Source organism: Hemitrygon akajei, chromosome 29, assembly GCF_048418815.1.
Source record: "Hemitrygon akajei chromosome 29, sHemAka1.3, whole genome shotgun sequence".
NCBI lineage: Eukaryota > Metazoa > Chordata > Chondrichthyes > Myliobatiformes > Dasyatidae > Hemitrygon > Hemitrygon akajei.
In genome coordinates this window covers 23,279,844-23,306,557 of record NC_133152.1, presented here as the reverse complement: position 1 = coordinate 23,306,557, position 26,714 = coordinate 23,279,844, and the positions used below count along the sequence as shown (strand labels likewise).

Below are 26,714 nucleotides of genomic sequence, written 5' to 3'. Positions count from 1 at the left end.
ACACTGTGGCTGGTCCCCGGGGAACTAACCCGGGGCTGAAGTGTCGCCTTGTCCACTTCTAAGCTTCCAGCATGTCGATGCGTAAGCTGCTGGCCCGTGGCTGGCAGCTAGGCCGGTTGGCCTTGCATCATGTCACCCCCGCGGTCAGGGTCGGGCCGAGCGCCCCGGTTCTGCGGCCTCGGGTCAGGCAGCCGCTTCAGTGCGTGCTGCCAGCCCGTTACCGGTTCTTCCGCCACTCGGTTGGCAGCTTGGCCGCCCAGCTGCAGCGCCAAGCGTTTGGACGGGGCCGCGGGACCTTGCTGGCCTTCGGACTGGGCCTGGGCTTCGTCGAACAGCAGGCGGAGGAGATAAGGGCATGCACTACTGTGTGCGACCAGTTGCAGGTAAAGGAATCTCAGACCAAATTCCCTTACGTCGTCTTAGTACCCAGGTTCGCGTGTCTGATGGAAACTACGGATTTAATTAACCAAATGCATGATAGTTCTCAACATCAATTTTGCGTCGAATAGCAATTTTATACGCCACCACTGTATGATCTCTTGACTAGTCGCTGGTTCTATTCGCTGTAAATTGAAGCGAGTTACACGCTGACATTGTAAATTTGCGTTGAACATTTTTTCACATTTGAGATTCTACATTTGCAGTGCAAGAGAACTTGGCTGTCAATAACAGATTTATCACGGCTTTAAAATTTACTTGCATGTATAACAAATACCTTTCATGTTATTGCTCCGGATTCATGTAGCTCAGCGCCAGTTATCTTGTTGAGTTACTGAAAGAAAAATCCACTTAAGACATTAGTTTCTAATTTCGTAGAATCATTACAGCAGTGAAAGAACCCATTCAGCTAATTAAATTTGTTTTCTTTTTGTAATAGCAATCCTGTTTATTTAATTCCCTGGTTCTCTTGAAGTTTATTTTGGTTCATTGATTTGTCCATGCAGTGCTAATTATGAGTAGGGATGTGTGTATGTGTGTGTTAACCCCTTTCATGTGTCTTTTGGTTTTTCTTCTGATTACCTCAATCTGTGCCCTTTTGGTTCTGTACTCTTAAATGGGAACAATTTATTTGTATTTGCTTTGCTTGGATGTTTTATTGTTGTCAACACATCTATCAGGACTTGCTTAAATCTTCTTTGATCCAAGATTCACCCATCTGTACATTCTGCTACTCGCAGTCATTGGAAATTACTGTTCCATTAACTGTTAAGTGATCACTGAAACTTTTCTAATACTTGTAGAATCCAATCATTTCTAGATACTGTTTTGAATGCTCCTGTATTTAATATCAGATTTGACCAATATAATGTGGAATTAATTGCTGCCTGTGGGCTAGTATTTCAAAAGGGGGATTCTATACCTTTTCAAGGGTGGTGGAACAAATTAAAAATAAAGAAATGTCACTACTTTTAAAGAAATTAGCAAAATCCCTGTCATACATCCGTTTTGATTATTTAGGATGATGCCTTACTTTTCTAGGTATACCTTGGATCATTTCAAAGGGTCATTTATCCATATGCAACTCTTATTGGAGTATAAAGTTGCACTGTTTGCTGTGTAACCAAAACTATGTAGTCAGCTTTGTATTTGCTATGTATGTATCCAATTTAGTAGGAGAATGAAATCTCTGTATTGTCTCTGTACTATTGAACACATCAGTGCCTTGAGACTGTAGCTAACTTATACTTACTATGTATCCAACTTATCAGCCAGAATGAAATCTCTGTATTGTCTCTGTACTATTGAACACATCAGTAACTTAAGAATGTAGCCAGATTAAGAAGATAATGGTGTGTTAATGAGAGGCTAGCTAAGAGATAACTGTGGCCAGGGATGAGGTAACACATGGCCCAAAAAGTAGATTAGAACATGATTAAGTTAATAGGTAAAAACAATAGTGGGAAGTCGGGAGCTGATGTACTGGTGACACGCAACTGCAGACCGATTGGATATGCTAATGCAACTAAACCAGGAGATTGCTATAAAAAATGCTATGCACAAGGATCGGTGGGCAATCAGCGACTAGCTCACTGACTGTCTCAGCTTTGATTTGCAAATTAAAGTTTAACCTTCTTGAAGAATCTTCTGCGTGGGGCACAACAAACCACAACACTCTAAGGTTTGTCTTCTCCAGACAGCCACAAAATAAAGAACAGAAGTTGTATAGAGAAACACCAAACCCATTCCCCACACAAAAAAGAACGGTATCTCAATCATCAACCCCCAAACCCCACTCCCCCCTGCTCAAAACGCAACAAGAACATTGACCTCCAAATTCCCCTCCCCCACACAAAAAATCTAATAGATCACAAGAAGAACATCAACTGCCAACCTCCCTCCCCTCATACAACAGAACAAAAAGAAATGGACAAAAATCAAAGAATATAAAAACCTGAAGTCTGGGGGGGAATCCACAGTCCATAAACTCATTTTTCCAATCCATAACAACAACAGTAACATCCTCCCATCATCGAAAGAAAAGGACATTTGTCCTGAAAGCTAGTGGTAAAGGGTGACAGCTTAATTCTGTGGACTAATGAAAGTGCTAGTGGCAGCCTTGAAACTTAGTCAGTGCTGCTTGCAAAGCTAGTTGAAGGTTTTTAATTCATTTAAAACAAAGTGCTTTTTAAAATATTTCCATTTCCACCCATTGATTACAGTTTGTGCCTTGCTCTTAATAAATTTGTTTTTCTGGTTTTTTTTCCATTTGGCAGACACAATTTAAAAGAAAGAAAACGAAGTATGAAAACTCTGTACCTTTGCCCACTATTGGCCATTGTCTGGAAGATTACAAGATTGGAGACCCCCTTGGAAAAGGATGTAATGCAGCTGTATACAAGGCCTTTATCTCTGAAGGGGCCAATCCAAAATCGAGCAGTAAAATAATGACAAAGGAGCAACAGCTGGAAAGTAAAAATGAGGAAAAGAAAGCTGCTGTTGTACCAGATATCTCCAGCATTTGTTCCGAAATAATAAATAATTCAACAATTTCGCAGGAATCATCAAGTCTGAGTTTTGTAGTTCTGAAGAGGGATCCACCTTCTGGACCTGTGGAGGACGCCAGCTTACCGGAAGCCGAGCCCCTGGGAGACACTAGCCACTCTCTGGCTTTAAAAATGCTTTGGAACTTGAACGTGAGTTAAACAGATATTTGCAGTTATCAGCGGAATCTCTTGTGTTTATGATTTACAATGAAAATTCTCCGTCTGAGCTCAAACTGAAGATTACTATTTAGGCTTGTGCAGTATTAGAATTGAGCTTGAATACAGATCATAGCGTACTGGTTAGCATGACACCATGACAGCGTGGAGTTTGGAGTTCAATTCTGATGCTGAGCCTAAGCAATTTGTACAGTCTTCTTGTGACTGCTCCACTTTCCTCCCACGGTCCAAAGGTGTACTGGTTAGTAGGTTAATTGGTTGTTGTAAATAGCTGTGATTAGACCAGGGTTAAATATGTGGGTTGCTATGTGGTGCAGCTTATTGGGCCATAAGAGCCTGTTCTATACTGTATCTGTAAATAAATAAATGTGGGGGGGGGGGAAGAATTTTTTTCAATTGCTGCATATACTTTCAGTAACATAAATCTCAAAATTATTTCTCTCAAGAAAAACTGAGACAGTAGGATTGAGAAATATTTATAACAAAAGTATCGACAGCAGTTGGATTCTGCACACTGTACATAGGAACCTGACCACTGACATTTTCCTCATCTTGGGGTCCATACAGCAGAACGCTTAAACTCTTCCCAAGTGGTACCAAAATCAATTGCAGAGGATAAATCATTCCTTCAGACTAATAGGTGGCTGTAGAGATGTTACCTTTGCATTACAATCAGCACTTTTCTCACCTAGAAATTCCCAGTGACATAGGAAGCATCATTGCTGCTCTGACTGGGGTTCGATGCTGATCATACAAAGTTTGAGTGTTCCTCCTGTGACGATGTAGGTTTCCTCTTAAGTACTACAGTTTTCTCCACATCCATAAAAGTTTGTAGGTTAAGTGGAGTTGTCAATTGCCCCAGTTGTCTAGGTGAGAGATAGTCTAGAGATGAACTGATGGGAATGTAGTAAGAGAAAAAAGCGGTTAGGGTAGGCTTAATGTAAAAAATGTGGTTGATAGTTGGCATGGATTTGGGGGGCTATAGGGCCTGTTTCTGTGTCATATCTCTGACTCCTTTTTTTTTCTTTTTTTTTTAACATTTTTTTATTAGTTTTTCAAAACATTTTACAAATTAAAAACCCCAAATCCCAATGAGGAGCATTAATACAGTGCAAAATTAAGCATACAATAACAATATGCTACAAAGGAAGAGAATTTAACAAAAAAGCACCTAAATTAAAGACAAGTAAGCTTAGTGTCCTCCCCAAGCCCCACAACACAAGATAAAAAACAACTCCAGACCGACCACAACACAGTATAAAGAGTATAGGTCAGGACAGTCAAACTCCCAGACTGTGAATACATTTAGCAACAGAGGATAATAATGCCTACTACCAGAAAAAAAAGGGAGCTGAAAGCAAGGGACCGAAAAGAAGAAAAAAAACCCTAGTCAAGAGGAAGGTTATGAAAGTACCGTAGATTCCGGACTACAGAGCGCACCTGATTAAAAGCCGCTGGCTCTAATTTTAGAAATAAAATCAATTTTTTAATTGTACAGGCCGCACCGGATTTTAGGCCGCAGGTGTCCCACGTTGTAATATGAGATATTTACACAGAAAGATATTACACGTGAGGATTTTTTAACTTTTAATTAAATCCATATGGTAACAAAAACAAATACATATTGCAAATGCTTTTTTTCAAACCGTGCCCGTAACGCGGCTACTTTTAAATATACGTTGCGTATACTTCTTTACTGAACAACATTCCAATATCTCCTAACGACTGGTAAAAAATATATATACTGCAGCCTACCAGGAAAAGTTATTGATCGCCTTTAACTTAAAAGCAGCGTTCGCTCAGATCCAAAGCCGCTCGCGTAATGCGCTCCCTCCCTCCGTCCCGTTTTATCGCAAACTGGCATTTTTCCCACAAGACGCGGCGAAACTGGGTGTGACGTCATAGCATCCCGCGATGTAGTACAGAAAACAAATATAGTTAAAACTCTTCTAACTTTAACTAGAAAATGAATTACTAAGCGAAAATATTATAAACTAAATAACTGCCATAAAGGCAGCACAATGCTTTTCTTCGAGTGTTTTCCATGTTGTTTCAGCGACAGGTTACTATCGATGCAATGCTCCTCAGACAGGATGAAGAGGTCAATACTCCCCAATGCCATTAGGCTTTACAATTCTACCGCCAGGACTTAAGAACTTTTTAAAAGCTATTATTAATGCTTTTTGAGATAGTGATTTAGATGCATATCATATTTTTACTGAGTTAAGTATTGTATGTAATTAGTTTTGCTACAACAAGTGCATGGGACATTGGAAAAAAAGTTGAATTTCCCCATGGGGATGAATAAAGTATCTATCTATCTATCTATCTATCTATCTTGATGAGGGTGAGTACAAATGACTGATTTACAATAATTTAATTGTGAAAGTGCGCTTGATTTATCGTACAATTTCATTGGACCTCTGTGAACTACTCATCAATTTTATTGGTCTACTGTTATGAGGCAAAATGTTTACGAGGCGGCATGAAAAAAATCATGTATTAGCCGCTCCGTTTTAAAGGCCGCAAAGTTCAAAGCTGTTCAAAATGTGGGAAAAAAGTAGCGGCTTAAAATCCGGAATCTACGGTACTCGATAAAAGGTCCCCAGACCTTATGGAACTTTAGATCCGAATTAAGAACTGAATAATGAATTTTTTCGAGGTCCAAGCAGGCCATAATGTCGTTAAGCCATTGCGCATGAGTGGGCGGGGCAACATCTCTCCATCTAAGGAGGATCAAGCGTCTAGCCAGGAGAGAGGCAAAGGATAGTATTCGGCATTTGGTCGGACCCAGACACAAATCTGTCTCGCCCCAAAAACCGAACAGAGCAATTAAGGGGTTAGGTTCTAGGTGCTGATTCAGAATACCCGATAATGTAGTGAAGACATCTTTCCAGAATTTCTCCAAGCTAGGACAGAGCCAGTACATATGGATGAGAGAGGCCACGCCCCTCTTGCATTTATCAGAGCAGGCTAATGCCAGGGTAGAATCGAGATAGTTTAGATTTAGACATATGGGCTCTATGAACAATCTTAAACTGTAAAAGGCAAATGGCGAGCACAAAGAGAGGTTGAGTTAACCGATTTGAGAACTGAGTCCCAGCTCTCCTCGGATAAGGAGATATTTAAATCCTGCTCCCAAGCCATTTAAATTTTATCCACAGGGGCCCGTCGTAAGGCTGCTAGTTTATCTCGGATAATTGATATTAAACCTTTACCTAGTGGATTAATGGAAAGAAATAGGTCCATAGCATTTTTCGCGGGCATTTCAGGAAAGTTAGAATTAAAGGAGCAATAAAGTGTCGGATTTGGAGATATCTGAAAAAGTGAGCGTTAGGCAGGTTGAACTTAACAGAGAGCTGCTGAAAAGAAGCGAAACGATTATCAATGAAAAGATCTTCAAAATGTCTAATGCCCTTCCTATACCAAACATGGAATGCTGAATCGTACGTAGTAGGTAAAAAAAGGTGATTATGTGCGACAGGGCTAGAAACGGAAAAACCCCTGGAAACCATAGCATTCCTAAACTGAGCCCATATACGCAAAGTGTGTCTAACAAGAGGATTAGCTATTGATCTGGGCAGACTGCTAGGGAGTGCAGAGCCAAGAAGTACAGAGATAGATAATTCTTTAGTGGAGCTCAACTCCATTGCCACCCAGTTAGGGCACTCGGGTTGGCCGTGGAAGAAAGACCAGAGGTAGCACAACGTATATTAGCTGCCCAATAATATAAGCGAAAGTTAGGTAAAGCCCATGCCACCCTCTTTTTTAGATTTTTGGAGGTGGATTTTATTAATTCTAGAGCACTTATTCTGCCACAGATATGACAAAATAATAGTCTAAGGAATCAAAAAAAGATTTTGGAATAAAAATTGGGATAGATTGAAATAAGTATAAAATTTGGGGAGAACATACATTTTTAAACAAACATTAATACGACCTACCAAAGACATAGAGGTGACCATTATACCAGACTCTGTTTTATAGCATATGAAAGGTTGACAAAGTTTTCACGAAAGAGATCTTTAAACTTCCTTGTGACTGTAATTCCAAGATAAGTAAATTGATTATGGACTACTTTAAAAGGGAGATCACGAAATATTAGTTCTTGTGCTTCTTTATTAATTGGGAAAAGTTCACTCTTATGTAAATTACATTTATAGCCAGAGATCTGGCTAAACTGGTTAAGAAGTGAAAACATTAGAGGTAAGGATGTAGACGGATTTGAGAGAAAGAGTAATAAGTCATCAGCATAGAGAGAAACTTTATGCTCAACACCCCCTCTCCAAATCCCGGTCAATTCAGGACAGTTTTGAAATGCTATCGCCAGAGGTTCTATAGCCAAATCAAAGAGAAAGGGACTTAAGGGGCATCCCTGACGGGTGCCACGTTTGAGATTAAATACTTGGGATTTCTGAAAATTAGTTAAAACAGAAGCAGTAGGACACAGGTACAGCAATTGGATCCAAGAGATGAAACTTTGGCCGAGGTCAAATTTTTCTAAGACTGCAAAAAGGTAGTTCCACTCTATACGATCAAATGCTTTCTCCGCATTGAGGGAAATAACACATTCAGGAGTCCCAGTTGGAGCTGAGTATAAAATATTAAATAGACGCCGAATGTTAAAAAAAGGGAGACGGTTTTTAATAAAGCCTGTTTGGTCACCAGAGATAATGGAGGGAATAACGGTTTCTAATCTATGAGCCAACACTTTAGCTAAGATCTTTACATCAACATTGAGCAGAGAGATCGGCCTGTACGAGGAACACTCTGTTGGGTCTTTGCCCTTTTTTAAAAGAAGAATAATAGATGCCTCATTGAAAGAGGGTGGCAATTTGCCGTAATTAAACGAGTCAGATAATACTGAAAGTAACTGAGGAGAAAGAAGTGAAGAAAATGATTTATAAAATTCTACAGGGAACCCATCAGGTCCAGGAGATTTCCCTGAGGACAGTGCAGAAATTGCAAAAGATATTTCTTCTGATGATATAGGCGCATTGAGTTTGGCTTTGAAATCAGATGAGAGTGAGGGGATATTCAGATTCTGTAAAAATTGATCAACAGAGATATTGTCATTCAGAGATTCAGAGGAATAAAGCCGAGAATAAAATTTTTTAAATGCGTCATTAATTTCTAAATGATCCGATGTAAAGTCTCCGTTTTCCTTCCGGATCTTTGTAATATGTTGTTTGGCTTTGGAACGCCTCAGCTGATTGGCTAGGAATTTACCAGACTTATCCCCATGAATGTAAAAGCGACTCTTGCTTTCGAGAAGTTGGCGTTCGACAGGTTGAGTGGACAGAAGGTTAAATTTAGTTTGGAGTTCAACGCGCTTCTTGTATAATTCAGGGTTCTTTGGGCATATATTTGATCCAAATCTTTAATCTGGTTAATGAGGTCTGATCGATCTGCACGGGATCTTCTGTTGAGATTTGCTGTGTAAGAGATTATTTGACCCCTCAGATATGCTTTCATGGCATCCCAGACAATCTGGGATGGCACTTCAGGTGATGTATTAGTGTTAAAATAAAAGGTTATCTGATCCTTAATAAATTTTACAAAATCATCATCTGATAATAAAGTTGAATCAAACCGCCAGTGTTTATTCCTCTGAGGGAGACCAGGAAAGTTCAGAGAGAGGGTAATTGGGGCATGGTCAGAAATCAGTATACTCTGATAGTCACAAGAGCGGGCAAATGGAATAAGTTGGTTATCGAGTAAGAAATAGTCAATTCTAGTGAAGGTATGGTGAACATGTGAGAAAAAAGAATAATCTCTCTCCGTAGGATGGAGGAAACGCCATATATCAGAGATACCAAAATTAGAGAGAAACGATTGGATAGCTAAGGCAGATTTAGTAGGTAATCTGGTAACAGAGGACGATCGATCCAGTTTAGGATCCAACCAACAGTTGAAGTCACCAACCAGTATAAGAGAGTATGAGTTTAAGTCTGGTAGTTAGGGAAAAAACCGTTCAAAAAAGTTGACATCATCAAAGTTGGGAGCATACAGGTTTGCTAGTGCAACTTTAGTGTTATATAGTTTACCAGAAACAATAATAAAACGGCCATTTGTATCAGATATTTTATTATGGAGTTCAAAAGGAATATTTGAGTTAATAAGAATAGAGACTCCCCTAGCTTTAGCGGCAGAGGATGAATGAAAATGCTGACCCGCCCACTTTGACAGAAGTCGGGAGTTATCAAAACAACGAATATGAGTTTCTTGAAGGAAAGCAATGTCAGCTTTGAGTTGTTTGATATGTGAGAATACCTTCCTCCTTTTAACAGGGTGATTCAATCCCTTTACATTCCAGCTCACGAATTTAAGTGCACTAGCCATTATCAATTACTAATGCATAAAAGGCAGCAGGCATATAAAAAGTCAAGCAGTACACTAGCAGTCTGGGAGCAGAGATGTAAACATAGATTCGTAAAATCAAAACATATACATGTCCTGAGCAATAAAGAAAAACAATAAATACAGTGAGTGATGTTGGAACTGGAAAATCCACCCCACCCACACAACCCAAAACTAGACGGCTACCAAAACAAGTAGCTAGCTCTACCAAAAAAATTAACCCAAATACAACTTCCAGATCTGTGTCATTGATAACAGCTCCGTATAAATACTATAGCAAATAGTAACTAGTTTATGCACTAGAAAACATAACTACAGATTAGAACACCTTCTGCAGAAATATAAAACTTAATACAGAGAAAATCGGAAGAAAATCAAAACTAACCTACCCGCGAAAAATTATAGAAGAATAAAGTAAGAGAAAGGGGGAAAAAAAGGTTAAAATAAAGGAGAGGAAGGGGAAAATTATAAATTCAAGACGAGTATTTATCAACCATTTACAGAGAGGAGAGAAAAAAATTCAGAGATTAGAAAAAAGGGGTGAAGAAAGGAAAAAAAGATAAAATAAATAAATATTTAAAAAAAGGAAAAATAAATCAGCAATTAAACTGTGAACCAACAAACAGGGAGGCCTTCACTAAAGACTTCGAACCTCCAAAACAAGTTAGAGTCAGTTGTAAAACTCTGTAGATAAGGTTATACAAGAGTAAAAATAGATTACACACACACCAAATCCCGGGAGAGATTGTCAACAGCCCTTAGAGTTTCAATGAATAATGTCTGAGTGATTCAAGTGAAGTCTGAGTCCAGAAAAAGTAATTTTACTATGAGGAGTACTTATCCACCATTTTAGGAGGTCCGATCAGATTCCGAAGATGACTGGATAGCCGGAAGACCTGCCACAAATGCTTCATCTTCCTTCACCGACCTGAGCCACTTGTATTTTCCAGTATTAAGCTTGATTCGTAGATCAGCAGGATTGCGAAGAGAGGGTTTAAGACCACGATCAAACAGCACTTTCATTACGCCTTTAAACTCAGTGCGCATCTTTAAGGTCTGGGGTGCAAAATCTTCCACAAAGCGAATGGTTGTATCCTGGAAAGGAAGAGACCCCCTGCGACGTGCCTCCACAATCAGACTGTGTTTTACCTGGTATTGATGGAAGCACAAGATTACTGGTCGCGGACAGGAGCCCAGAATTCCGGGGGGAACGTAAACTCTGTGTGCCCGTTCGAGCTTGGGCAGCTTCGGAAGCAAATCTTTCCCGAATATCTCACAGAGAAACTCGGCGAAAAACTTCACGGTTGATCCCTGTTCGGTCGCCTCTGGCAATCCAAGAATTCTAAGATTGCAGCGTCTGCTGTGATTTTCGAGATCCACCATTTTGGAAAGGAGTTTGTTAGATTTTTCCTCTAAGCTGGAACAGAGAGTCTCCAAGTATCGAACACGACTTTCTAAATCTTCAGAAGTCGAATCGATGCGAGATAAGTGTTCAGCGTGCTTGTCCACTTTATCGTTGATCCGATCCAGTTTGTCTTCCAACTGTTTGAAAGCGGTTTTAAATTCCTTAAAAATTTCGTCTCGGAGCTTACTGAGCGCAACCAAGGTCTCATCCGAGGGAGCCATAGCTTCTTTTCTCCCGGATTTAGAACTCTTGCTAGACATTGTAAGTTAGATATGTTCACAGGCAAGTAAGAGATACCGAAAAAAATTCCTAACTAAGGTTTAAAAAATGGAGACATTTAGTGCAAAGATAGCGATATTAACGGAACAAAAGTTCGGAGCAGCTAAACAATCGCCATCTTACCGGAAGTCCATCTCTGACTCCTCTAATACTGCAAACCAAGGAGATCTGACTTCAATTTTCCCTCACATCAACACTTTTCTCAGCAAGGAAGGAACCTGCTGGGAACTGAATCAAGTTCCATTTATGTCTCAGGGAAAAGGGGTATTTGGGTCTTTTCTATACTCCCACCAGGTACTGAAGTCAAATTTGTATTTTTTTTTTCACATAGTCCTCTTTAATTTACAAAACAGCCACTGATACACTACTTACCTAGTTAAAATATCAAATTTAATGCAAGAAAAGAGGTCATTTGTTGGAAACTTTATTAACAATTTGTAGATTTCTGAGTGGAGTCATGGCTTGCACTTACGTCTTTTTGTCTTGATTCTGGTTCCTCAAATAATGAAGATTATTAGGTGACAAAATACTATTGCCATGATATCGAAGTTCAAAGTACATTTATTATCAAAGTATGTATAAATTATACAACCTTGAGCTTTGTCTGCTTACAGGCAGCCTCAAAGCAAGAAACCTGAGAAAACCTAGCTTAAAAAAAAGACCAGTGCCCAATGTGTCGGGGGGAACACAAATTGTGCAAACAATAAAAGCAAACAACAGCAGGTAGATCAAAAAATAAGTCCATAGACAAGAAGCCCATAGCCTCAACTTCAATTTGTTATACAGTGGGGCAAATCACTGCAAAGCTTGCAGACATGAAGCCCGGAGCAGTCTTACAGCCTCAGCGGAGCAGCGAGCAGAAGCGGCACAGCCTTCACCTGCGGTTGCAACACCCACCTTTTCAGTCCATCTGGGCCAGCATCGGGTTGTGTCCCACACTGGGACCCAGGCCCTGCCACAGCAATACACTCTGGGCCTGGACTCCACCACGGAGTTCCGGCCTGTAGCCTACCTGTCCAAATCGGCCTGGCGCTTAGATTGCTCCAACTTTGTTCTTGGTTTAGGCTCCAAAACAACTCTGCTCCAATATTTCTTCACTTGCTCCAACTCCATCTCTGAATCTGACTCTTTTGTATATGCCTCAACTTCACTCCAACCACTTCTTCTCAAGCATGCCATGCTCAGATTTTGCTTTGCACATGAACGCCTCAGTCAGCCTGGCCTTCATTCGCCTCTACGTTGTTTGCGGTAATCATTTAACAGGAAAAAGTGTTATTAATTAAGTATTTAGTTGTATTTCTTGCTTTATGAACTACCAGTAAGTTGTCACCCAGCTTATGTGGTGCTCTGGATGCCCCCCCCCCCCCCCGCCGCCCTCCAAGCTCCTTAATGTAAATTTCTCATTGCAGACAGAGTCATCCAGTGATGCTATCCTGAGAACAATGGGGAAGGAGTTGGTGCCAACTATCCCTAGTGCTTTATCTGGAGAGTTTAATAAAGCCAAAGGATTAGTTCTGTATGTATTGGTGCTTTATTAATGCCTCTTTTTAGTATGAATATGTTGAAATAAATGACTGTAGATTTATTTTAAATTCTGTTGGTATGGGGTGGATTTTTCTTTTTCTGTTACATTCAGTCATCTAAGTTTACCTGTTTGTCTGATTTAAAGTAAAAGTGCAGAGAAAATTTCTGTTTGTTATTTAAAATGCTGTGAGAATTCAGATAGTCTTTAGTCTTATTTTATCCTTTTTCCTCATTCTGACTCCTGTTAGAACACATTTGTGCTTGTCTCCTCTGTCCCTTACTGATAAACTGTACTTTTGACTTTTTCTTTCTCTCTGTCCTCTTAGTTTTCCTGAGCAGAACTCCTGTGTTCTATTTCCATCCTAGTTTTATCCCTTCTGATTGTATCCTTGGATTCCAACCCATTTGACAATCTAATTTAAACCTTTTCCGACTGTTCCCTTGTCCTAATTTGTAATGTGGTTTTAGGCCAATTATGCCCTGTAGTGTATAAAACACTAAGATGGGCATTAGACCATCACTTCCAATGACAACATCATTGATTGATAATGAGAACACACATTTCACATGACTGGCAAAAGGACTAGAAGTGATAAAAATTATACAAGCGACCATGCAAATTGAATCAAATATATTAACGTATTCAGTTAAATAAACCATTACAGGAACATGGTCGCTAGGTAACCAAAGACAGATGGGTAGAAGGCTAAGTGAGGTAGTTCTGTTAATAAAGAACAAGCTCACTGCAATCATGATATAGAATCAGTCTCAGTAGAGATGAGAAATATTAAACATAATAAGTTTCTAGTATATCAGAATCGGGTTTAATATCGCTAATGTGTCGTGAAGTTTGTTTCATGACTGCATTACAGTGAAAATACCATAAATTACAATAAGAATATATATACTCATTGTGCAAAAATAGTGAGGTAGTGTACATGGGTTGGTTCATTGTCCAGAAAGGTTGAGGGATAGAAGCTGTTCCTAAAACATTAAGTGTATGTCTTCAAGCTCCTGTATATCCTCCCTGATGGAGGAGCACTTCCTGGGTGATGGGAGTCCTTAATGATGGATGCTGCCTTTCTGAGGCATCACCTTTTGAAGGTGTCCTCTGCTGGGGAGGCTAGTGCCCATGATGAGACTCCCCCTGATGGGAGTCAGAATGTGAACTTGTAAGAAAGGTACTACAATGACCGCAAGAGATAGAACACAAATAGACATTAATATTGGTGGAGTTGTAGGTTCTCGAAGTGGAAATAGATCCGCTGAAATTTGAGCAGAGCAGTGGCAGATGGAATTTAATCCAGGCAAATGTGAGACAATGTATTTAGAGATGCTGGCAGGACATGTACAGTTAATGGCAGGAATCTTGGTGTTAATATACAAAAAGATAAAATCTATTTGATCTACAAGTTCATAGTTTTCTGAAAACAGCAACATAATGGCTAGATTACAGAAGAGAATTTATGTGAGGTGTTACAGTTGGAACAGTTTTGCAGCTGTACAATAGATATATCAGTCATATCTACAGTTATCGTTGCTGCACTACAAGAAGGATGTGGTAATATTAGGAAGAAATGTAGAAGATAGTCACTAGGATGTTGCCTGGAATGGAGGGTTTTCATTATGTAATGAGATTAGATAGACTGGATTTGTTCTCAGTGGAATGTTATAGGCTGATCTTATAGAGGTTATAAGATTATGAGGAACATGGAAGAAGGGGTTGATGGTCAGAGTCTTTTTCCCAGGGTAGGGCAATCTACAATTAGGGGGCATAGGTTTGATGTGAGAATTTGAAGAAGATTTGAGGTGAGTTTCTCCATACAGAATGATGAGGTGATGGAGACAGCAAATTAAAATGTTTTAAGTGGCATGAGCATCACAATCATCATAGACGATTTGAGCCAAGTATCTCTTTGTGTTGTCAGATTCTATGACCCTTTAAATCTGTACACCAATAAACTGCAATAACAGGAAATACAAACAAAAAATAAGGTACGTTGCTGGCAAGGAATGTTAATGACAATATTACTTTTAGCAATTGTTTCTTATGATTTGAGTCCTACATTGAGTTCTCATCAACACATGTATAGGAAAGATGTGATAGTGCTGGAGAAGATGCAAAAGAGGTTTATTAAGGGATGTTGATTAAACGTAATCAGTAGTAGATTAGAGAAGAAATTAGAAAGATCTCTGTCTTCCCCCCCCCCCCCCCCCCCCCCAAAAGCTTGAACAAGTTAACAGAACTAGAGCTACTCTACTTGGGATTGAAGTCTGCATACACAAACATTCATGGAGTGAAAAAACCATGAGTCAAGATAGGAATTCTGTAAATAATGCAACTCCACCAACCTGTTGGAGTGCAACAGCAATTTCAATTGAAATATTTTAAGTAGAAAAAGAGAAAATTCAGTAATAAGGTAGAATAGGAAAGTAAATTATTGTTTCATGTCAGGACACTTCAGAATTGAAAGAATTACTGTAAAAAGTTTTTTTTAAAGAGCAAAACAATAAGGATGGAAAGTGGGAATTCGTGATATGAGCATCACAATCAGCATAAACAAGTTAGGTCAAAGTATCTCTGTGTGTTGTCAGATTCTATGACCCTACAAAATCTGTACATCAATAAACAAGCAATAAGAGGAAATGCAAAAAAAATTAAGATATAATGTTGAATGTTATCTCTTCTACAGATACTAGGCCACAGACATTAGTTGTAATTTTCTCCTGAACTACATGATTTTTCTCACTTACTTTGGTTAGATCCTCCTATTACAACATGGGGAAGCTGAAACCACATCCAAACATTATCCAGATTGTCCGGGCATTTACAGCTGAATTTCCTCTGTTGACTGGAGCATGGGAGGAGTATCCTGATGTACTGCCCAAAAGTTTGAATCCCAATGGGTTTGGATGCAGCCACACACTCTTTCTGGTGATGAAACGGTAAGTAGTTTAAACTATGCTTACTGACTGAACGTGCTTGACGTTGGAAGGGAAGGCAGCCTGAACTGATAGAACAGATGAGTATATGCCACAGTGTAGAACACAAGAGATCGACTGAGTTTTAGGAACATAAGGGCCTATAACCATACATAAGTAGGATATAGGTATTCTACCTCTTGATTCACAGATCTCGCATTGATATTGGAACAATACTATAAATAATGGTGCAATGTGAAAGGTTTTGATTTTTAAGATTATTACAGACCTCTTTTTATATCTATCTGAGTTGTCTATCTTTTGTTTAAAAAGAAATTATCTTTGCAAAATGGTGACCGTATTAAAGCTGTGGGGCTACAATACCTGTCGAGGAACTTGCAATCCGTACACAAGTCAGATCTATTATACATGTGATTTTTATAGCTACTGGATGTTGCATGTGTGCGGATTCACTGTTGCTCCTTTCTTGCTGTCTCGGGAATGAATGAAAAACTGTTGAGGTCTATTAACTATAATTGCTCATACTTAAGATAATTTCAGTTAATACTCACACTATGCTTGGTAATAGTATTGTAAGCAGCTTGGGGTAGGATTTTGTTGCAGCATTCCAAGGACTAGTTCTTGAGCAAAACATGCTGTGAACTGCAATTTAAAAAAATATATAGGTTGGGATTTTGTGGTATATTTGTTTGTTTGTTATGTGCCATGTTGTATGACATGGGCATTCATAATCTTTCCATGATTGTTCGTGGCAAATTTTTCTACAGAAGTGATGTGTCAATGCCTCCTTCTGGGCAGTGTCTTTATAAGATGTTTGATCCCAGCCATTAACCATACTCTTTAAAATTTGCCTCATTTCAGTGGTCGCATAAGCAAGACTTGTGATATGCACCAGCTGGTGGTGACCATCCACCACCTGCTTCCATGGTTTCACATGACTCTGATCATCAGTTCTATATTGAGTTCGCTGATCTCTGTGACAATAGGACTGGAATCCACATGCTGGGGATCTATACCTTCATTCCTGTGCACAGAGGAGATTGATTTAACATAGAACTTTACTTTGAAGTTTCCATGGCTACATAATTCGCTTGCATGCTATGTTGACATTATGTTTTAAAGAAATCAGATTTTGGAACAAAGGAGCATCACTGAATCAAGAATCAGTTCCTTATTGTGGGGGGGGGGGGGAGAAAATGAAAGTCGAAGAAAAGGCCTTGGGCCGATGCAATGAGGTGCTGTTAAATTTTTGGTGCCTTTGTGGATGTGGGATCTCTTAACAGGCTTTCGGTACATTTTGGACAAACCAAGTGTAGCTGATAGTTGTCATTTGTATCTTAGCTATCCATGTACCCTGAAGCAGTACTTGGAAGTGTGCAGCCCCTGGAGTGGTTACGCTGTGCAGATGATCCTTCAGTTACTAGAGGGAGTGGACCATCTGGTTCAGAATGGCATTGCACACAGAGACCTGAAGGCTGATAATATTCTGGTGGAGTTCGATTCAGGTAGGGGCAAGGAAATTTTTGTAAACTATCAAGGTTAGTATTTCTGAAACTTTTAATGACTTTAAACAATTTTTGTTCAGTAAAATCTTAACAAGAAAGAATAAACAATGGTAAAGTATAACATTCACAAAAATTGAAAATACAATCTATACAACAGCAGTTCAGTGAATGGCATAGAGACCATTGCTGATTATATACCGTTTTCTTAACTAAAAGGAGACATTGTGTAGTGGCTTCATCATTTTGAAGTTTTTTATCCCACTACCACAAATATTTCTTCGCTCCTTTTTTTTTCTAAAAGAGACTTGCAACTTTTCATGACTCATCAAAGAAAATGAAGGTAAGAAGTACAAGGTTTGTGCAGAATTCCCAAACATACTACCATATAGGGGCAAGACCTGACCTTATGTATACAATATAAATTTGTTTTACATTTTTGTAAAAGATGAAAGTGTTTACTGTCAATTGTTCATGCAGTACCCACCATACTATTTCTATGATACCACAGCAGGCATTTGCTTAAACATGTTTCAGAAAGTTTTTGTATCACTTTGCCCTCAGTTGTAACTTTTTTAATAAAGGCAGTTTGTGAAGTAAAAATATAAACGCAATTCTTCTGTTTTTGTCCACTGTTTAGTTGGCTGGCCACGTTTAGTGATCACGGATTTTGGCTGCTGTCTGGCAAATTGTGATCGTGGATTGAAGCTTCCCTTTACCAGTATGGAGATTGACCGGGGAGGAAATACCTGTCTCATGGCTCCTGAGGTAAGTGCTGGGGGAGCACAAAACGAACCTGGCACTTGTGCATGGTTTGTGTTTGAGTTGCAACATGAATTTTCACAGCAGCATTCAAAACAAGTGTGAATGTTGATGCACAATGGCTTAAATCAAACCCCTGCTCTTGTCCTTTTTACAGATTTGTACAGCAGTGCCTGGACCCAGAGCATCCATTGATTATAGCAAATCTGATGCCTGGACAGTGGGTACACTAGCCTATGAGATTCTGGGACTTCCAAATCCCTTTTATCCACATGGAATGAATTGTCTGGAGAGCAGGAATTATGAAGAGAACAAGCTACCACCTTTGCCAAACTACATTCATAGAAATGTGAGACAGGTGGTGAAGCTTTTGTTGTGCAGAGACCCCAAGAAAGTGAGTACAGTAATTATATCCAAAATTATTTATTAACGATTTCTGTAGGAGATCAATACACTTTCCTATCCTTGCATGGTTAAAATTATACATTTTAAGGTAATGTACTGTAACTCGGTCTAATTTAGGATCAATAACATGTTCATCCATAAATGAACATGAGATTCTGCAGATGCTGGGAATCCAGAGTAATAAAAACCGCAGGCCCCCCCCCCCCCCCCCAAAAGAGAAATTCAGCAGACAGCATCTATGGAGAGGAATAAAGAACTGATGTTTTGGGCTGAGACCCTTCATCAGGACTAGAAAAGAAGAGGGAAGAAGGAGGTGGAGGAGGGAAGAAAGAGCTGGGAGGTGAAACTAGGTGGGGGAGGGAAGATGAATGCAAATGTGATGTTGAATGTGCTGACATTGGACAGAGTTCAGAGGAGGTTCAAGAGAATTCTGGTAATGAAAGGGTTATTGTAGGAGGAGCATTTGGTGGCTCTGAGCCTGTACCCGCTGGAATTTAGAAGGATAGGTTGGGGGATCTCATTGAAACCTATTGAATGTTGAAAGGCCTAGGCAGAGTGGATGTGGAGAGGATGTTTCCTGTAGTAGGGGAGTCTAGATCCAGAGGGCACAGCCTAGGAATAGAGGGATGACCATTTAGAACAGAGATGAGGGATTTCTTTATTCAGAGGATGGTGAATCTATGAAATGTATTGCCACAGATTGTTGTGGAGGCCAGGTCACTGTGTGTATTTAAGGTGGAGATTGAGAGGTTTTTATTTAGACAGGGCATGAAAGGTTACAAGGAGGGAAAATACATCAGCCATAATGAAATGGTTGAGGAGAGTCGATGGGCTGAATGGTCAAATTCTGCTCATGTGTCTTATGGTCTAAGTGAGAAGGATGGAGGTTATTCTTTCTTCCTCCATAGATCCTGCCTGACCTGTTGAGTAACTCCCAGCATTTTGTTGTGTCATTAGGTAGATTTATCTTTGTTTGAATTTACTCTGAACTTGTATGTAATAATGCAAATAGCAACCTTTCTCTGTACTAATTCCAGTTGGAGAATGTGGTAGGTAGTTCTTGAATTTACTTTTGCTTTCTATCTCATTCATTATTTTACTTTTAAATGTGGAGCCTTGCTGGGCCACAAGTTTAAAGTTACAGTGTATACTAAAATGTGGCAGCTTAATCAATGTCAGAACCAAACTCCTGCTTCATCTTGTTCTGGAGCAGAGGTTCCCAACCTGGGGTCCATGGACCCCTCAGTTAATGGTAGGGGTCCATGACATAAAAAAAGGTTGGGAACCCCTATTTTAGAGTAATGTCTTTACAGCCAGGATCACTGGACAGTAGGCTGTGGTATATAAATCACCAAGATCTGATTGAGTACGTTCCTCACCAGAAGGATTTTCTGACTATTGCTTGACTGACCTGTGGAACAGTTTTCCAATTTAGTCGTATACCTTGATGTTTGTGAGGAGCTTACTTCCCTCCCCTCCCCCAATTGGTAAGATGATCAATGTGGGGCACCAATTTCTTGCAATATCTCTTTGATTCCCTTGACATTTTAAATTCTCCAAGTCACTGTCATGAATATTCTTGGCATTTGAGGATTCTCAGGGTCTTTAGGGTGTGACAAAATTTCTTTTCTCTTTAACCTGAACAGTTAATTCCTTGACTGTGGTTTGAGACACACCAGTCAGGGGAAGCATCATTCCTGTATCTACTTTGTAAATTTTTTTTACATTTTAATTTTTTACTCTTATTCTTCTAAATATGAGAGTATAGACCCAGTCTGCATAATCTCTCTTCATCTGTGATAAACCTGCCATTGCAGAGATCAAACTTGTGAATACTCGCTGTCATCCCCATGTCACAGCTACATGCTTCCTAAGGTAAACTGTTCCAGATATAGTCTCACCAGAGTCCTGTCCACTTGGATCAAGGTGACTCTATTTTTGTACTCAAACCTTCTTGCAATGAAAAACTGTATGTCATCCTAATTACATATTAGCTTTCAGTGATTGTGTATAAATGCATCCACTTGAATGCCAACATTTAACCTTTCATCATTTTTTTAAAAAGCTCCACCTTTCCATTTATTTCCTGTAATTTGCCAAGTGCATTTTCATTCACTGACTTAACTTGTCATTTGTCTTCTGAGGCTTCATAGTAACTTCCTCACAGCCCGTAAGATATAGGAGCAGAATTAGACTGTTCGGCCCATTGAGTCTGCTCTGCAATTCCATCATGGGTGACCCATTTCCCTTTCAGCCCCAGTCTCCTGGCTTCTCTCCGTATTCCTCATGCCCTTAACTAATCAAGAAAATATCACCTCTGTCTTAACTACACCCAATGACTTGGCTTCCAAAGCCACTTATGGCAATGAATTCCACAGATTCACTGTTCTGTAGCTAAAGAATTTCCTCCTTAACTACATTCTAAATGGTGTCTCTCTATTCTGAGCCTATGTTGTCTGGTCTTAGACTCACCCAGCATAGGAATTATCCTCTCCATCTCAACTCTTATCGAGGCCTTTCAATGGTTTTCAGTCACTTGATAGATTTCAATGAGATCCCCACTCATTCTTTTGAATGCCAGTGAGTACAGGGCAGAGCCATCAAACACTCCTCATGTGATAAACCTTTCAATCCTGGAATCATTTTCGTGAACCTCCTCTGAACCTCTCCAATGTCAGCACATCCTTTCTTAGATAAGGGGCCCAAAACTGCTGATTATTGTATCATTACTACCTCTCCAGCATCATTTTCCAGCTGTCCGAAATCCATTCTCACCACTCTTATACACTTCATGTATCTGAAAACAACGTTTGGTATCCACTTAAAAATTATTGGCTAGCCTACTTTTGTATGCCATCTTTGCCTCCTTTCTGATTTTTTTTAGTTGCCTTTCTTTTTTGAAAAAAGCTTCCCAACCCTCTAACTTCCCACTAATTTTTGCTCTGTTATATGCCTGTTCTTTGGCTTTTCTGTTGGCTTTGACTTGTTAGCCACTGTTGTATCATCCTACCTTTAGAATATTTCTTCTTCTTTGGGATTTATCTATTCTGCATCTTTCCAATTGCTCCCAGAAACTCCAGCCATTGCTGCTTCACAAGAGGACACAGGTTTAAGGTGCTGGGGAGTAAGTACAGAGGGGTTAAGTTTTTTTACAGAGTGGTGAGTGCGTGGAATGGGCTGCCGGCAGTGGAGATAGTAGTAGAAGATAGGGTCTTTTAAGAGACTTTTGGATAGGTACATGGAGCTTAGAAAAATAGAGGGCTTATAGGTAGGCCTAGTAATTTCTAAGATAGGGACATGTTCGGCACAACCTTGTGGGCCAAAGAGCCTGTAATGTACTGTAGATTTTCTATGTTTCTAGGTTTCCACTGTCATCCTTGCTAGTGTTCCTTTCTGATAAGTTTTGGCCAGCTCCTCTCTCGTGTCTCTGTAATTCCCTTTACTCCACTGTATTACTGATACATCTGACTTTAGCTTCTCAAATTTCATGGTGAATTCTATTATGATCACTGCCTCCTAAGGATTCCTTTACCTTAACCTCTCTCATCAATTCCATTTTGTTGCACAATGCCAAATCCAGAATATCTGATCCCCTAGTAGGCTCTACCATGAGCTGCTCTAAAAAAAAAACTATCTCATGGGCATTCTACAAATTCCCTCCTCTTGGGACTCAACATCAATATGATATACCTACATATTGAAATCCCCCATGATTAGATAGATAGATAGATACTTTATTCATCCCCATGGGGAAATTCAACTTTTTTTCCAATGTCCCATACACTTGTTGTAGCAAAACTAATTACATACAATACTTAACTCAGTAAAAAATATGATATGCATCTAGATCACTATCTCAAAAAGCATTAATAATAGCTTTTAAAAAGTTCTTAAGTCCTGGTGGTTGAATTGTAAAGCCTAATGGCATTGGGGAGTATTGACCTCTTCATCCTGTCTGAGGAGCATTGCATCGATAGTAACCTGTCGCTGAAACTGCTTCTCTGTCTCTGGATGGTGCTATGCAGAGGATGTTCAGAGTTTTCCATAATTGACCGTAGCCTACTCTGCGCCCTTCGCTCAGCTACCGATGTTAAACTCTCCAGTACTTTGCCCACGACAGAGCCCGCCTTCCTTACCAGCTTATTAAGACGTGAGGCATCCCTCTTCTTAATGCTTCCTCCCCAACACGCCACCACAAAGAAGAGGGCGCTCTCCACAACTGACCTATAGAACATCTTCAGCATCTCACTACAGACATTGAATGACGCCAACCTTCTAAGATTGTCATAACATTGCCCTTTTGACATACATTTTCTATCTCCCGTTGCAATTTGTAAACCACATTTTTGCTATTCTTTGTAGATCTGTATGTAATTCCAATCAGGATCTTTTTACCCTTGCAGTTTTTTAGCTTGACCTCCAATGATTCTACACCTTCTGATCTTATGTAATTTTCTAATGATTTGATTTCATTTTTTTACCAACAGAGCCACACCACCCCCTCCTCCTACCTGCCTGTCCTTTCAAAACTATGTCTATCCTTGGACGTTAAGCTGCTAGCTAGAATCTTTGAGCCATGATTCAGTGATATCAACACGTCATGCAAGCCAATCTGTAACTGATTGCAATCTGTGATTTGCAATTTTGCCCTATCATCAGCCTGTCCTTGCTAGCACTCTCACTACACACTAGCTCTGTTTGTAAACCAATTGCACCATCCTCAACCCTATGCCTCTGGTTCCCATCCCCCTGCCAAGGTAGTTTAAACCCTCCCGAACAGCTGTAGGATACCTGCCTGTGAGGATATTGGTTCCCCTCTTGTTCTGGTGCAACCCGTCCCCTTTGTTCAGGTGGTATCTTCTCCAGAAGAAATTCCAATGATCCAGAGCCGTATTGCCATCAGCTTTCTACCATCAGCAAACTTGAATGTATTACACTTGGTTCACCTCCTTTTTAAATTATTGATTTCAGTTGTAAACAGTTGGTGTCCCAGCACCCATATCTGCAGTACTCCATGACTCTCAGCCTCCCAATCTAAAAATGATGTATTTACTCCTTGGATTTTGTGGCCAATAACAAATCTCAATCCCTGCTAATAAATTACCACTAATACAGTAGACCCTAATTTTGCTTAATAATGTCATGCAGCACCTTGGGCTTCTGAAAGTTCAAATACCCCACATAACATTTTCTAGATCTACTGTGCTAGATGAAACCTCAACACAAATCAACAGGTTTATTAAGCATGATTTTCCCTAAAGAAATTCACATTGATTGTGTCTAGTCTTGTTACTTTCTGTGCTATGTTGCCATTTCCTTATTGGATTTACATTTATCTCTGATACTGATTTCAGTCTGACTGCTCTGTAGTTTTGTCTTCTTCCTTTAATAATGAGGTTACATTTGCTACCTTCCAATGAGTGGGAACTGTTCTAGAATCTATGGAATTCTGGAAGATTACAATCAATGTATCCTCTTCAAATTATTAAAATAATATAATTGGAATTCTTGGCTGCTATTCATTTTCATGTGTTGGGTATGTTATTCCAGAATTTAAGTTTCTATTCTTAAATTCATGTAATTGCTTGGCTATGATTCTTGTTCACTTGCTACTTTCCACTACATAAGCCTCCTAAAATCTCTTACAATTTGCTTTGTAATCTCAGTGTTACTATAGACTATAATACAGTATAAATACAGCTTTTCACTTTTCTTCTTCCCATTTATAGCGCCTATCAGCAAGAATTGCCGCAAACATGTTGCACCTACAACTGTGGAATTCAGAGCTTCTCGCTTCAGCGGAAATCACTGCGGAGAAGTTATTTGACTGGCTTTGCTACCAGTTTCTGCCCACCTGCCTGCAGTTTACAGTGAGTTGTGAATCAACAGTGCAGACCGAACTGAAGAGGAACTTCTTGGCAAATCTCAGTTTTGAAGATCTAAACCTGGCACTGGATCTACTGGTAGCTGGGGAAAAACAACTGAAGTTCACCAATAATCCTGTAGGTTCCAAAACTGAATTGGGAGGAAACAAATGCTACTAATTACAGGTTGAGAAATAAAGCACTGAATTTAGCTCCTAATTAAAAAGATGAATGTGCATTTAATGAATTGGGGCTTATGGTGGAGCAGTAGTTAGAGGTAAATAGTTTTTTTGCCGTTCATGACTGGCACCAAGGAGGGTATCCTTAATTGGCTTCTGTAGAACTTGAACAGTTGGGAAATAAATGTGCAAGTTTATTATTAACTGTTTCCTGAAGAATGTTAATTTGAAATGGAGTCCATTGCTCAGGTAACTTTGCATTGCTTGTACCTCACCCTGAGAATGTGAATTTCAGGGTGGTATATGATGACATATATGTACTTTGGTAATAAATGTACTTTAATTAAAAAACCCCTATCCTGGCACATGACACTTTAATCTCTTATTTTTTGTTCTCATTTTTAAAGAAAGCTGTCCATGACACAATGTGCAAGCATTTATCAAGTTGTAAAAGGTGAGTGAAGTGAAGACATTGTTTAAGCAGCACAGGTGATGTCACAAAGGCCCAGTTTTTTAATATCTACCTTGTAGGAAGAAAGTGGACGTTAGGAGTTCTACACTTGAGATTTTAGGGAAGGAAGAAAAAGTTTACAGATGTGAGCTATTAATTCAGTGTGTGGAAAGTCTGATCTTGAATGTAATCTAAGCACTAGTTTCCTTGTTTGTGATTTCTGCATTGTGAAATCTATTAAGCTAATAACTTGGCATTCATACTGATTGACAGATGTTTTCAGTTTGTATTTGCAATGTAGCTCTGTTAAACTGATTTAAGTAAAAATAAATTGAAATTTTGAACAATGATCTCATTTTCGTTCTTTGCCATCAGAGAAACCATTACTTTCTTGTACTGCCTACTCTCCTATGTGAGATTTAAACAGATTCTCAGAAGTATATTGAACTATAAAACCTATTGGAGACAAAAGAGAACATGAATGCTGGAACCAGGTCAGGTTGAGGGGAGAGGAGGGGATGGGAGAGATGAACAAAGAATATACTCTTAAGTCTATGTGGTGGGAGAGGAGATGGAGAACAATGGGGATGTGGGATACTTGAAATTGGGAAAAATTATTTCTCCATCCCTCCAATACCCCATCCCTCCCCACCCCGACCCATCTGGTTCTAAACATCAATCACCACCTCTCTATCTGGTTCCAACTATCACCTACCCCATTCCCCTTCATATGACTATATACTAGAAACCTTTTTCTGTTCCTTCTCAGTATTTGATGCAGGATTTTGAACCAAAAGATCGACTTGCTCCTTTTGCTTCCATTTGAGATCTCAGTGTTCAGTTTTTGTGTTTAAAACAAAAATCAGGAAGGAGTTCCTTTTCAAACTGGAAACTCAAGATCATTAAACATTTGAACATAATATTAAGCCCTCCTTATTTGCACAATATACATATTAAGATGGTTCATTCATCATCTGCTCAGGCAATTATTTACAATTGTTTCATTTCATTGCTCAGATAATCACTGACCCACTTTGCCACATATATGTTATCTTAACACACACAAAAAATGCTAGAGATGATGTGAGAAAGGGAGAGAGGAATAGTGAAGGGGGGTGTCAATTACTGGAAATTCGTGAAACCAATGTTCATGCCATCGGCACATCAGAATGAGAAGTAGAATTGAAATGGGTGGCCACTAGGAGATCCCGCTTTTTCTGGCAGATGAAGCATAGGTACTGAATGAAGTGGTCTCTCAATCTATGTCGGGTTTCACTGATATACAGGAGGCCACACCGGGAGCACTGGATACTGTGCATGACCCCAAGAGACTCATGGGTGAAGTGTTGCCTCACCTGGAAGGACTATTTGGGGCCCCTGAATAGTAGTGAGGGAGGTGGTTCAGGGGCAGGTGTGGCACTTGCAAGAGTAAGTGCAGGACGGAGATCAGTGTGGAGGGACGAATGGTTAAGGGAGTCATGTAGGGAATGATCCCTGCAGAAAGTGGGGGTGAGGGAATGATGTGGTTGGATCCTGATGGAGACGGCGGAAGTCAAAGTGCTGGATGCGGAGGCCAGTGGGATGGTAGGAAAGGAACCCCATCCCTGGTGGGAGGTTGGGGTAAGGACAGGCATTCAAAGGTTTATTTATTATCAAAGTATACAACTCTGAAATTCTTCTCCGGGTAGCCAAGAAACCAAAAAAGGCAGCACTATCATCAACACTCAAATCCCACCTCCCCATACAAAACAAATGAAAAATGGAACAGACACATCATCCCCCAAATCGTGCGCAAACTGGAAGAGATGCAGGTGAGGGCAGAGTTGATGGTGGAGAAAGAGAAGCCCATTTCTTTGAAGAAGGAAGACATCTCATTAGT

General features: G+C 39.7%; 1 protein-coding gene across 1 annotated transcript; it reads left to right on the top strand.

The window, feature by feature from the left end:
- The first annotated feature begins 70 nt into the window (after window positions 1-70).
- pink1 (PTEN induced kinase 1) lies at window positions 71-25,185 on the top strand. Its single transcript, XM_073031877.1, has 9 exons — window positions 71-383; window positions 2,715-3,134; window positions 12,615-12,721; window positions 15,493-15,675; window positions 17,014-17,177; window positions 17,815-17,942; window positions 18,094-18,330; window positions 24,071-24,343; window positions 24,792-25,185. Exons 1-9 carry the CDS (start codon window positions 72-74, stop codon window positions 24,840-24,842), a joined length of 1,875 nt encoding a protein of 624 aa, XP_072887978.1. The 5' UTR covers window position 71; the 3' UTR covers window positions 24,843-25,185.
- The last annotated feature ends 1,529 nt before the right edge of the window (window positions 25,186-26,714 follow it).